This window comes from Micrasema longulum, unplaced genomic scaffold (assembly GCF_059751315.1).
Source record: "Micrasema longulum isolate JH-2025_06_02 unplaced genomic scaffold, ASM5975131v1 h1tg000820l, whole genome shotgun sequence".
NCBI lineage: Eukaryota > Metazoa > Arthropoda > Insecta > Trichoptera > Brachycentridae > Micrasema > Micrasema longulum.
This window is the reverse complement of record NW_028278012.1, coordinates 112,326-127,295: the sequence shown is the minus strand read 5'-3', so window position 1 is coordinate 127,295 and position 14,970 is coordinate 112,326. Positions and strand designations below refer to the sequence as shown.

The following is a 14,970-nucleotide window of genomic DNA, read 5'->3' as shown; positions in this document are numbered from 1 at the left end:
ATAATTCATAAAATAGCATTTTCATCGCGACATTTCATAATTAGTGTCAATTAAATTTCAAGTGCGATGCGCGGGAGATAAAGGAGAACAATGACAAAGCAGCCAGTTTTAGTAGGCAGTTTAGGCATACAGAGTGTATATGTATATGAGTGTATCTTATCTACCTACTAACCACAGAGATAAGGACACAGTCTCGTTCAATGAATGAACGAAATGAGCTAGAGACACAAAGAGCCAAATGACACAAAGAGCCATTTAGTTCGCGAACTAACTGACCGAGATGAAAGAAACATGTCTCTAGTTCAATGTTTCCGACCTTGTCAGTATGACAGGGTCGTTCGCGAACTACACACCTCTAGTAGTGAGTGGAGATGTGCTGTATCTATAGTCCTTAAAATATAGCTTGATTAGAACGACAGCTGTCAAACGAATTTCATTAGTGATGGGAAATTATTGATCACTGATCAAATTGATTTTATCAGTTATTTTATGCAATCATGAAACTCCGTTTCCGAAAATTGATATAAAAAACGCAAAAACAATTATTCACCAAAAAATGAGACATTTATACTTTTTTCATGAACAACATCAAATGAATTATTTGTTTATTCGATCAATTTATATTGATCAATTTGTCCCATCAACAGTTTTGCAAAATGATGTAACCTTGTAAAAACGTCGTTAATAGTTTAGTTTAGTTTTTTTAAAGTTTTAAAGCTGATTTTATATACTTTTGTTGATTTATGTTTTAAGCATTGTATTAAAAAAATAAATTAACACGCCAGATACAAATGGTTTTTCGTGTGTCAATCAATATAAATAACTCCTATGATGTTACTACAAAGTTATGTCGTCACTTTTTCTGACAACTGTCATTCTAATCATGTTACATTTTAAGGACTATAGAGTTGAGAGTTAAGTAACATCAGCTGTCACTGTAATGAGTGGGAGTGATTTCTGCACAGAGATAAATTACACACGAGTCGAAATAGTTCAACTGAAGTTAGTTTGACTAAGCTAAATGTCAACTTGCGGGTTACATATTATATAAAAACATTGATAACATACATGAATGATATATTACAGAAACACACTAATAAATAGGCATAGTATTCTTACAATCTAATATTTTTTATTACCAAACATTTACATTACCAAATCTGTGAGAATGTTGCAAATCTGCCATTTCAAAATTATCTTTCATTGAGAAATACCAAAACTGAACAAATGAACGTTGTCAATAGCACATCTTCAATCTCACAAAGATATGCCATCATGTAATTAATTATATGATTCTGAAGAATAGTCCAGAAGGAGCGTAGAATCATATTTAAATACATCGGATTGTGTTCGAAAACCCCCCCACTTTGTCCCACTTTAACCGCGCGAATGCGTGAAGTCGTTGCGTGATGTTACCAGATCGCGAAAAATATAACCATAACACAAATGTAAGATTCAATATGTCCATGTATTTATAATTTTCTCAAACTGAACGGTTTGGGTAGGTAGGCAGAAATTGCCTTAAGGCAATATGCCCGCCCTTATATGTATATTTATTGTATATGTATATAAAGTGTCAAATAAAAATAAATAATAAGATAATTGTGTTTTGAAAAGAAAGAGATTAGTTAATTTCTCTAAAATGATTATTAAAAAATGTTAATGTATTGTACAGAGTCGATAAGTAAAGGGTCATTTAATAAAAGTAATTGAATCAATGAACATTAAACATAAAAAAATTTAACAAATTTTATTTCACATAAAACAGATATTTTTATGTCATGTTAAATAAATAATATTTGAAGTTTTAAAAATAATGTTGGTCAAATGTCCACCACAGCGCTGTTTAATCCGAGAGGTCCAATTTCCGTTAGTTCTCTGATTAGATGAGCAAAAAATTAGCTAAAATTCCACTAAATCAATTAAAGCCAATGATCTTATTTTAAAAAAGTAGCGTAAAAAAATTGACTACCCTGGTAACACTAACAAAATATCCATTTTGTTTTCTTTGACAATCTGACAGGTGGAAAAATTGTAAAAAGTTTGAGTAATGCATTTGCTAACTTACACATGGAATGTGATCCCATCATGTTTCTTGCTGATCCCAGCAGCATTTCTACTTTTAAAAATGACACAACACGACATAGTTGAATTCAAATTGGGAGTTGCGTGCTGAGCGACGTCTACAAAGAAACTAATGGGTCAAAACGTAAAACTACTCGTTTAAGGGTAGTTTTGGACTCTAAACTTATCCTTAATGAACATATTGATACTATGATTAACAAATCACTAAAACTCTTGGGTTTTGTTAGCGGGACATCTAGTGACTTTACTAATATGTTCACAGTTAAACCACTATATTGCTTACTGTTCGCCCTCTTTTAGAATATGCCTCCGTGATCTAGTATCCCTTCTATGTAGGCCGGATAAATCATATCGAACCGGTGCAACATCGTTTGCTAAGAAAAGTAGCATAGATGATCGGCCTCGAAAGGGGAGACTACACTTACGGAGAAATGGAGTCAATAATAAAAATCTCAAGTCTACAAAAAACGTAGAAATAACATTGACTCCATATTTATGTTTAATTTGCTGAATGGCTTAATTGATGTACCATCGTTACTGGAACAAGTGCCATTCAATGTTCCAATCCGCCAGTTACGAAATAATAATGCGCTGTCCCTCGATCAGCACAGCACTAACTATGGCTCGCATGCTCCAATGTCCCGATTGTGTCGTATTGTAAACTCGAGACAAGATCTGGACTTTTTTGGTGTAAGTCTTTATAGATTTAAAAAATCACTAAGATATACCGGATCTTGTCTTGAGGTAGTAATTTTGTTTTTTTTTTGTCCTAGCTTTAATTTTATTAAGTTGTGTTTTATTTTATTATTTTAAGAAATTGTATGTATCATCGTTAGAATGGACTGCATAAGTCCGTCAAATAAATAAATTAGTAATAAATAAATACATAAATAATATGTCAACGGCATCCTATCAAAGAAAAATAGTTCTTCAGAAATAATGTTCGAAATACTAGTTTCCAAATAGAGAATCTTCAAAAAATATTTGTAATCTGCAAGCTTGTTTAAGTACTCAAAAAACGCGACTAGGTTAAAGACGTAAAATATGGTGTACTTTTTTTGTATGGAGGAATAAGCTGAGGTAATCGGCTAGTTTCATCGTTCACTGAGAACGGGCTGGGCGCACTTTATAGATATTTTTTTGTAGGAAGATATAAACGTTGGTGGTGATTTATAATAATTAACAATTATTTTCCCACTAACATGGTAACTATAAAACATTATTTTTGAAAGTCAAATATAATGGTAAGCTGTGCATATTCACTTATTTGGACACATTCAAATGAATTTAGTAATTCAATGCGTTGGATTATTTTCATTACAAATTAATTAGGATATTGCTACACAGGTTTTTTGCATTTTTCTCAAAATTAATCTTTGGTTTGATTCTAAACTACTCGTATATTTGTGTAGAAAATTGGAAGATTAAATAATCAGAATATCGTGGGTATTTTGTGAAAAAGCACTAAGTCAAAATTTTGCTGTTTTGACTTAATGGTGCGGTTATACTATTGAAAAAATACTCTACAATCTATAAAAACGCACTTAGTCATATGTACACTACAAGTCGAGATATTTTCTGTAATAAATCAATATTCCCATTCTAGATTACGCTGATGTTTCCATGACTGATAGCTGTGAGCAACTCGATAAACTTGAACGACTTCAGAATACACGCATAAGGTACATTTTTGGTCTTAGGAAATATGACCACATTTCTGATTATCGTCGGCAACTGAAATGGTTCAAAATTAGACAGCGGAGAGACTATCACTCCCTCTCACTTCTGTTTAATGTACTTCATAGTCCTAACGCTCCTATATGCGTGAAAAATTTCAACGCTTATCAGTTCATGGTTTACCTCTTCGTTCTAATTCTCAAGGCACTCTCTTAATACCCATCCACAATTCCTCTTTCTTCTCTAACTCATATAGCGTCCATGCGGCTCGACCGTGGAATCATCTCCCATCCACCATCAAAGATGTTACTACATTATCTCTGTTTAAATCACGTCTGAAGAAACATCTCCTTTCTCTTCCTTAATCTCTCCTCCTTTTTTTTCCTCTTTCCCCTGTTTTCTTTTTTCCCATTGAGTAATAGTTTCGATTTAAGGTAATTTATAAACAAATACGTTTATTTCTATTTTTATATATCTTTAGCTTTTTTACATTTTTTTTCTATTGAATATGTTCTGTGACTTGAATTATAAAAATGAAACTTTCATTTTATTGGTTGGTTGGAAGAAATTGCCATTTGGCAATAAGCCCGCCAATGTGCAAATAACATTATGTACAAAAAGTTAAATCCATTCAAGGAAAAAGCACCGAGGGACAAGGGACGCCGTACTGGTAGGCCATCAATAACAATATTTCGGATGTATTCAACGGAGCTTATGGAGCAGTACTGACTTGAGAAAAGGTGAGATTGTTGGTCGGTGACATAGATAACTTATATAACGCCATTTTCGTAATATAATACCTCAAGGGCGCTTTACACAGTGATTCTATAGATAAAAAAAATAATTGAAGCTTTTAAATTTGTAATTTAATTAAAACAGTTTATTTTGTTGGCACATGCTACGGATTTATTCAAATGATTTAGAGAACAAGTGGGTTTTAAGTTTTTTCCGAAACATCACTTCACTTTCACAGCCTCGCACCTCTGCTGGGAGAGCATTCCATGCCGTAGGGCCTGCGACCGCAAATGCGCGTTCACTAAATTTAGTGCGCTGTGATTTTACTTACGCAAAAGTAAACTTATTTGATTCCCAACATTAATCAGTTTTCCGTACATTCCTATCACAAAAATATGTAGACATTTCTTTTTTGTGAAAATTCGTAAATTTAGAATATTTTTATGAATCATCCTATTCATTCTACAATGTTGATATTTAGTGTATGTTTAAGGATTTTATATATCTATAAAACGTATTTTTTTTAAATTTAAATTCGTAACAATTTTATTTTTAACACGAAAAAACCTTCTCCCGAAAAATTTACATTTTGTAGATATTTCGCTTTGTTAAAACGGTCCTCCATTTTGATTTAGTGCTTTTTTGCAGAATACCCACGATATATTGTTTGAAACAGTTTTTATTATTCTCCTTTGAAAGCAGGCTTTTGGCAGATTTGCATCATTTACATAGGCATTAGTTACAGATATGTCAATTTATTTTCCTTTTCAATTGGCCGAACGTTGTTTAAATCCAATATATATTATTATCTCCTTAGAGTTATAACGTAACAAGTCGCCCATACAGAGAAAAACCGTTCTATAATCATTGACCACGAAGTTAGCCACAGATTACAGCAATACACGGGTAATTAGGTGAGAATTACAAGCGCAAACCGAAACCGTCCATTACACATTTGCTGTTAAACCAAAAACAAAACCAAATTATTATTTTTTTGTTTGGTTCTTTGCAATTGAGCTAAAACTTCTATAGAGAATTATTACTCCGATCCCATCATCATTATCACAATGGTCTGGGATTGAAAGCTGGACATTAATTTCACCAGTACATTCTGGGATCCTGAAATATTTAAAAAAATATAATTTTTCGAAACGATGGACGCAATAGTTTTGTTTGTTTTCTCATTAATATTTAGTTGTGAAGGATTTTTATGTATGCGGATGCACGGGAGCTCCTACCCAGTTGGAGGTTAACAGAAGAAAACGATGTTTTGGCTTGAGACGTATTTGTTACATCATAAAATAAATTTAATATATAGAAATGGAATGAAAAAAAATATATATATATTTTGAATGATCTGAACACACCTTTGCATTAATAATATCAGAATGGATATTTTTTTTATTTAAATTAAATTTTTGGACCATGTTATTTTGAAACCGTGTAAAACGAGGTTCCTGGGTAATTTTAACACTTTACACTTTTTGGACCAGCTGGTTTGATCAACAATTGTTTGCAAAAATTTGGCAAGCTCAAAACATTGTTGAAAAGTTTGTCGATTTAAATTGGAGTTAAACAACAATACTTTGTTTAAATTTATTTCAACAGATATGAATAACTCCCTGGGGAGAAAACCCAGCCAGTCTGCAAGCATTTGGACATACTGAAACATTGTTGAACATTATTTTGTTTTATCCTAAAAGTGGATATGTCTTAATTCGATAACATAGATTAAAGATGAAACGGGTATTATACGATTACCACAATAGTATCTAGCTTATACCTTTTGGGTATCCGGTATCCGGCCAAAACCGGCCAAAACCGGCCAGTATATAAACAAAACATAATCTCTAGTAATTTGAGTAAATGTGTAAACATATATTTAATATGGTATATATTTAAAAGAACATAATAAGAATGTCTAGGCATTTACAAGGTATGTGGCCTAGTGTTATCTGTTTTTAGCAATTATAGTGGTTTAAGTTAACACTGAAAGTAAGATATTACAACAGAGATGAAGAACATTTAAGAGAAGGTAATATAGAAGTCCAGACATCTACAGGGCTTATGACCTGTCAATGGCTGGTTTAAGTGGCCACTTCACACACTGCACTTTTACACACTTACACACGTTATTTATCTCTGTTGTAATATGTTAATATAAACAGCTCCCCAGGGAGTTGAATCCAGTCCTTGTCTACAAAAATTTGGACAAACTCAAAATATTGTTGATAAATTACCTGGTCCATGAAGAAGTATAGAAATTGAAAAAATAATAATTTCAGGCGTTGCCTAGCATGTAGGTGAAATAATTCAATTAGATGAATCTCACCCGCATAAATAAAGGTTTCAGCTCTTTAATTTCACAAACATCAACAGATGAAAGAATTGAAGAAATATAGATGTTCAAATATGGGCAGAAGCCCTGTAGATGCCCAGACTTTTAAATTACCTTCTTTAAAACGTTTATCTCTATATCGTTTATATTACTGAAAGTAAGAGTTAAAACATTAATTTATTTGGGTCAGATTCATAGAAAATTCCCAAAAAAACTGCTATTGCCGGATATTCGGTATCCGGCCACCGGATATTGCTAAAATGTTGCGTAAATTTGGTATCCGGCCATCTGATTTATATATCCGGCCACAGGATATTTGGGATTTGGCTAAATATATAAGTTTCATCACATCACAATCATATTCATAAACAAAGTATCCTTAAAAATGAAACATAATGCATTATCTTAATGTACAGTAATTTACAATATCAATAAATGATTGAACACATAAAAATTAAACGCTAATATTATTTTAGTGATAAAAATTCTGAATTTTTCCATGGTATTTTTGTTTGACATTTTGCATGCAAAATCACTGAATCCATTCGGGATGTTTCGGTATCACTCGGAAACCGGATGGTTTGGTCATGTAGAACGAGTGGATGATGAAAGAATGATAAAACAATATATATGGCGAGAACGAATGGTAACGTAGGACGATGGCGATCAAGAAAGATGTGGCATGATCAGATTAACCAAAATCTCAAGTCTGGTCATGTTAAAAGCAGACACAACCGAAGGGCATGTTAGACAAGATGAATGAATTTGTCAGGATGGATGTGTGTGGCGGTCCATCCTCTCTGCCCACCAACATGTCTATGTATTATACGTCAGAGGCATAGGCAAAAATCTGTACAGAAATATTACTTTGTCATTTGTGTTTTCCTACGGTGCGCGGGTTTCTTGAGAATCGTATTGTGATAAGTATTTCAATATGTCTCCTTCACTTCTTCTCACCCAAGCTACGTTCAGAGCTATCGTCTCCAGCGATCTGTTCAGAGCTGGACCAATGTCGAGATCTGCGTAGAATTCTGAGACCTGGAACAGATGTTTTGAATAATTATAACGATGTTTTATTGAGAAGCGTGTTTAATAGGCACAAACATTCCTAGAAAGATATTGAAAGGGCCTTTGGTCAATAAATGTTTGACGCAGCTGGAGAAATAAGTTGGCCCACCGCATAGAAATTATATTAAATAGAAATGTACATAAATATAGGACAAGAAATACAAATAGGATAAGACTACCACTTAAGAAAAAAACAAAATCACAAAATAGCTTAATGTATAAAGGGTTAAAACTGTATGATGAGATGCCTGAAAGTATGAAGAATGAAAGAAAACTTACGGATTAAAAAAAAAAATGTTATGTTTATTGTAATAATGTAGTTATGTAAGAAATATTTAAAAAGTATTTGTTATAATTGTAAATATATTAGTTAATATACAATGTAATATTAACTAACTTAAGTAAAAAAATAAAAATAAAATACCACACACCGCACTTGAGGACATGAGTCTCCTTGGCGGTGCCCACATATACGGAAAAGAGCTCTCTGTAATCTGATAGCAAGAAGGTATCCAGGAGTACATAATATGCACTTCATTGGATTGAAAAAAGAGGAAGTGAATTCTTCACTGACTGGGATTAAATTGATTGGACATGATGGATTCGCCGAAATTATTACAAAACTTTTTAAAGCCTCTAAATTCTTTTTGGAAGCCAAAGTTATCGCAGTCATAAGTCACAAGTCAGTTTGTGTTTTCCTTGTAAATAAATACAGTTCACTGGCGGAAAATTGGCGTTTACTATAAAAAAAAATACAATATATTTGCATTCGCAAAATAGAAAGGAGTACCAATACAAAAAAGTAAAAATTAAATCACAATTACTATAGCGACTGCTTTTTTTGACATTTGGCTCGCCAACCGCCGGGTAAATGCGGTAAATTGGGACTATACAACATTCACTACATTAAGACCTTTGATGTTTTTAGAACGAGGTCTTCAATTTTGAGACAAGTTGCATTTATTGTATTGTTTTTTTTCTAAAAAGAAAAATACTCGAGTTCTTATTATTTACTCAAATATTTGAACTTTCAGACCATTTTCTAAAAGTCGCAAATAACTTGTGCTGGAAAAATGGAAATCGAGTTGTGGTAGAGTGGGATTTGAACCTCGGACCTTTGGCCCGTGAGTCCACAATACTACCACGGGACCACAACCCGGTTAAACGGTTGTACTTATTTATTTGATAGTATTTTGAGATTAAACGACATTCACTACATTTAGACCTTTGATGTTCTTAGAACGAGGTCTTCAATTTCGATCCAAGATGCATTTATTGTACTTGTTAACTCAATAGTACTTTGAGATTATACGACATTCACTACATTTAGACCTGTGATGTTTTTAGAACGAGGTCTTCAATTTCGATCCAAGTTGCATTTATTGTACTTGTTAACTCAATAGTACTTTGAGATTATACGACATTCACTACATTTAGACCTTTGATGTTCTTAGAACGAGGTCTTCAATTTCGATCCAAGATGCATTTATTGTACTTGTTAACTCAATAGTACTTTGAGATTATACGACATTCACTACATTTAGACCTGTGATGTTTTTAGAACGAGGTCTTCAATTTCGATCCAAGTTGCATTTATTGTACTTGTTAACTCAATAGTACTTTGAGATTATACGACATTCACTACATTTAGACCTTTGATGTTCTTAGAACGAGGTCTTCAATTTCGATCCAAGTTGAATTTATTGTACTTGTTAACTCAATAGTACTTTGAGATTATACGACATTCACTACATTTAGACCTTTGATGTTTTTAGAACGAGGTCTTCAATTTCGATCCAAGTTGCATTTATTGTACTTGTTAACTCAATAGTACTTTGAGATTATACGACATTCACTACATTTAGACCTTTGATGTTTTTAGAACGAGGTCTTCAATTTTGATACAAGTTATGTAACTGTAATGTGTAGTTGTTTACCTTATAATACTTTGGGATTTTATGACATTAAATAGATTTAGACCTTTGCTAAAGTCTTTCTTCACCCAACCTTCCGTGGACTTTTTAGACTGGAACTGCATACTCAACTCATTTTCTTAATGTACATCTTTAGCTAAATGTCACAAAACTGGGGAGAACAGAGCTGCCACAGATAAGTGCTAAGTGCTAGTTAGTCACCTCCTTGAAGTCGTCCCCGCTGGCCATGTGCTCAGTGACGGCCCCCAGGAGGTCAGGATCAGGAGCCCTGCCGCGCAGCAGCCTCCAGGCCAGGAGCCTCCCCGGCTGGCGGCGAGCTGCAGCTGAAAGCACTGCGCGCGCGTCTCCTGCCGCCACCAGACGTGGGTCCAGGGTCGCCTGGAGATACCTGGGAACGGAAAGATTATTTAATAAATGATAGACGACTGTGACGTGTTGTGGTTCTTATTTATTTATTTGATCTTAACACAGGACAAACATTGGTGAACCATACTGTGTACCACATAATACAAAACAAAGTCCTAATATTACCTTTATTCTAAATATTATTAAACTGTCTTTTTAATCTATACACATTTTAAATTTACACTTCATCAAAACACTTATATAGTAACGAAAAATATTTAATAAAAAAAATCCATCTAGAATATAACAACAACAACAACAAACCATTACGCTGTTTCCCCGTAAGGGTAGGCAGAGAGGATAGAACACCACAATACTCTATCTTTGCACATGCTTCCTCCACATTCATACATCTTCTCATGCACACGCGCCGATTAATCCGACTTTTGACATGTCCATCTCAAGTATTTGTTGGATTTGGTCATGCCACGTCTTTCTCGTTCTTCCTCTATTTATGCATCCATCAATGTTCGCATTGCAAATATTCTTAGCCGTTCTTTTGCTGTCCATTCGTTATACATGTCCAAACTAGCGCAGAGCTTCTTTCTTGATTTTGTCGATAATCTAGAATATGCTTCTACAATTTGGTTTCCATTCTATAGGACTCAGATAGACCATATCGAGTCGGTCTAACACCATTTTGTAGGCAAAATGTTAGTTGCTCGGATTACAAAGGGGTAATTATTCCTATTTTGAAATAGAGCAATCACTCAATCTGGCTTCATTGGAGAAAAGTAAAACTGAGATGGACCTCTTAAGCATTTTCAAAATACTTAATGCTATAAGTGATGTCCCATCTCTGATGCATGTTCCCAACCGTGTCACCAGAAGTCAAAATCTGCTATTTATCAAATCTTGTGCGAGCAACTTTTGTTTTTATGCGTTTAAGGGAAAAATACAATGGAATAAATTATTAATAAACTTAATACGAAACAACTTCGTTTTTAACCGTTATTTATTAATTTTTCAACCGACCGGTTTCAAAGCTACAAAAACTTTTTATCAAGGTATGTCCAGATGTTTGCAGATTGGTTGGATTTCCTCCCTAGGGATTCAAATCTAGATTTATTTCAACAGAGAGTGAAAACATTTTTGAGAAGGGAATATGGGAGTCTAGGCATTTACAGGGCTTATGACCTGTCACTGGCTGGTTCAAGTGGCCACTTTACACACTGTGTAACATTCACCATTCTGCCCATGTTTGAACATGTTTTCCCTCTCTGTTGAAATAAATTTAAATATGAACAACTCCCTAGGGAGGAAATCCAGCCAGTCTGCAAGCATTTGGACATAATCAAACATTGTTGTAAATAAAATACTATTCATTATTTTATCAAACCTTTATTAAAAAGCTTGAGTCGATTTGAAACCGGTTGATATTTTTTTTTTTAATAAGTACTTAAAAACAGGAGGATTTATATTTATTTAATTTAAATTAATAACCTTAATGTTAGCGGTTCAAATATAAATTTAACAATTGTTAATAACTTACCTATTCAGCAACCAATGGTCCGGTGTTGTTGCCAACGCTTGGAGGAGCTCATGTCGCTCTACCGGGTCAGTGCATCGTCTGTAGGCCTTCCAACATTTAGTCCAAGCTGTTTCAGCTCCGTACCGCACTCCGGCGCTATACACCGCCTGTGAAATTATTTTTATTTTTGTAAACTCTAATAATTTGTAAGGTTATTCTGTGTTTTTGTCAGAGAAACCAATGTTATATAAGATTTTTTCCCGTACCTGTCGAAGTTCTATTGGGATGCTGACATTTTTGTTCGCCCAATCGTCAAACATTTTTTTAGTGATTTCTATGGCGTCCGGTAGCTCAAACTCAACTGCCGCTTCTACGATTTCTCGGTCGGCAGCTCTGAAAGCAAAAAAAAATCAAAAATCCACTCAATGAATAATTTAACCTACAACTGACCAAATACAATTGTAAAATCAACAGCGAAAATCCATAACTGACTTAAATATATATAATCAATAACTTTCTGAAGTAAAAATAACATCAACAACAGAAATTGACAACTAACTGAATATGAAATTGAATCAACAACAAACTAAATGAAAAACGTAATAAATAACAACTGACCGAATTAAAAATATAATCAACAACCGACTGAATTAAAAATGAAATTAACAACTGCCTAAAAATATAAAAAATCAATTCAACAATTGATTCAACAAAGTCTTGAGTACGTCTAAATGTTTGTAGACTGGCTGGATTTCCTCCCTAAGAAGTAATTGAGATTACAATTTGTTGCAACAAAAATGTTGTCCCTCTCTGTTAATTGTTTTCTAAAATCTAATCTAAATTTTGATCTCAATAACTCATTAAGGAGGAAATCCAGCCAGTCTATAAAAATTTTGACGTACTCAACTGGTAAAAGACGAAGATAGAAAATTGAAAAATTGTTTTCAGGGGTTGTCAAGTAGGTAAATTGGTTCAGCCAAATGAATATCACCTACATGATAAGGGTTCAGCTCTTTTACTTCACAAAAGTCAACAGATGGAAGAGTTGAGGGAATGTGGATGTTTGAACATAGGCAGAATGGTGAATGTTACACAGTGTGTAAAGTGGCTACTCAAACTAGCCAATGACAGGTCATAAGCTCTGTAAATGCCCAGACTTTTATATTCCTTTTTAAAAAATATTTTCCATCTCTCTTGCAACAAATTTAGGACAACTGACTCAATTAAAAATAAAATAAAGAACTGACTGCATTAAAAATCAAATCAACAACTGACTCTATTAACAAAAAAACAACGGCTGACTCGCACATGAATGTTTTGTACAAAAGACTATGAAGAGTATTGTTAAAAATATAAAATGCAAAATAAATGTTGAATTCACCCAATCGTTCCCCGCAGCGCGACGCGCGCGGCGGGCGCGAGCAGCACGCGCGCTACGTGGCGGCGCAGCGGCGCGCCCGACGCGGCGCCGGCCAGCAGCGCAGCCCAGCCGGACAGGTGGCGCAGGGCGGCGCGCCACGGCGCCACGGAGGCCTCGCTGGACGCGCCCAGGTACTCGCACAGCTGCAGCGCCACCGAGGCGTTCACCAAACCGGCGCTGGCAACAAGAGCATACTGTTAGCTCAGGTTGAGTCTATCACCCCTGGTGAGGGATTCTGAATCCACTTGTTGGGAGCCCCGTCAGACAGATAAATATATGACGGAGAATTAGGAAGTTCAGAAAAAATAAAATTTAAGCATAAATATGCAATATTAAGTAAAAATTATGTTTGTTCCATTTAAAATTCTGCCACCCACGTTTTGTAGTCAACTGAATTTCAAAGCGAGTAGCGGTCGTAGCAAAAATTCCTACTGGCAACCGGGAGACTAAAAAGGATGCTTTGCTTAAATATCAACATTCGATTACTAAATTTATTCGATTGAATGTCCGAATGTTGTAATTTTTTTTTTTTTTTTTAGATAAAAGGAAATATTTGCGTTCTTATAATTTACCCAAATATTTAATTTTGAGGGCCATTTTCAACGAGTTGTAAATAACTCACTATTAGAAAATGGAACCAAGTTGGGGTAGAGTGGGATTCGAACCACAGACCTTTGGTCCGTGAGTCCGAGACACTAGCCACAGGACCACAACCCGATTCATTCGAATGAATTAGTAATTTAATGAATAAGTGAATTAGTTTGTTGAAAATTTGAAATATCTGTTTGGTATTCTGGGGAGGGGTAGCCAATTTTGTTTTTTTAAACATTTTCAACTCATTTACTATATGGGCACACACCCACATGCTGCATTTTAACCGAGTGTAAGGCGTACACTGGAACTGCACGACACCGGCGTGATCGAAACCTTGGCAGATTCTCCGAGTCCCTCGTTGACCACAGTTCATTTGCGTTGAGCTCTTTCAAAGACTTTTAAACACCCACTTGATATAAATTCAGGGCACGGTTAATTCATTCACTGTTGTACTTAATTAAATAGCTTTTTGTATAATCTTGTATTTATCTATTATCAATTAAAACCTCAGAGCAATGTAAGTAAATCTTTCGTTTAATTTTTCGCAACCTTGCAACAAAACTGCGGTGCGTCAACAACAAAAGATTTCACTACAACTCAAAATTTCGTCATTTAGAGATTTTTTTCAGAACGCCGACAATATGGACCTTCCTGGTAACAAGTTTTACAAATGGTCTCAAGACGTCATGTTCTTACCGACTAAGGGTGAAAGCGTCGTCTATTAGGGAGGCTCTGTCTCCCGCTGACTTGAGGGAGCCGTCCTTGAGCGCCTTGGACAGTGCGATCCACATATCCTTGGGGTAGTTGGTTCGGTACAGACCTCGTCCCCCAGAGTTGAGTTTGAGCCACGACACACCGGGAGGTACGCGAAACTTTACTGGAATCAAATATTACACGAGAGTTTTAGTCAGGTATTTTGTATATTGTCAATGAAGGATGGTTGCATTGCAACATTACTTGAAAAGGGGTAAAACCATAGAATTAAGAATAGTCCAGAAACCGCATACGCGCATCAAACAGAAGGCGACTAAACTACTCTTAAAAAAAGTACTTTTACTTTTTGACCCATTGGTTTCTTTGTAGACGTCGCTCAGTACGCAACTCCCGATTTGAATTCAAGTATGCCGTGTTGTGTCGTTTTAAAGTGTAGAAATACTGCTGGAATCTCAAAAAAACAGGATGGGATCACATTTCACGTGTAATTAGCAAATGTATGTATAAGTAGCAAATACATTATTTTAAA

The 14,970-nt window shown here is 34.7% G+C and overlaps 1 protein-coding gene across 1 annotated transcript in view; it reads right to left on the bottom strand.

Moving 5' to 3' along the window:
* Positions 1 to 6,427: 6,427 nt before the first annotated feature.
* LOC148278835 (leucyl-cystinyl aminopeptidase) overlaps positions 6,428 to 14,970 on the bottom strand; it is a 71,498-nt gene continuing 62,955 nt past the window's right edge. Inside the window, exons 18-23 of the mRNA XM_088230807.1 lie at positions 14,424 to 14,604; positions 13,095 to 13,310; positions 11,980 to 12,106; positions 11,735 to 11,880; positions 10,039 to 10,225; positions 6,428 to 7,873 (exon numbers count right to left, since the gene is read on the bottom strand). Coding sequence (XP_088086933.1) covers positions 7,721 to 7,873; positions 10,039 to 10,225; positions 11,735 to 11,880; positions 11,980 to 12,106; positions 13,095 to 13,310; positions 14,424 to 14,604 — 1,010 coding nt within the window. The 3' untranslated portion in view covers positions 6,428 to 7,720. The remainder of the gene's footprint in view (positions 7,874 to 10,038; positions 10,226 to 11,734; positions 11,881 to 11,979; positions 12,107 to 13,094; positions 13,311 to 14,423; positions 14,605 to 14,970) is intronic.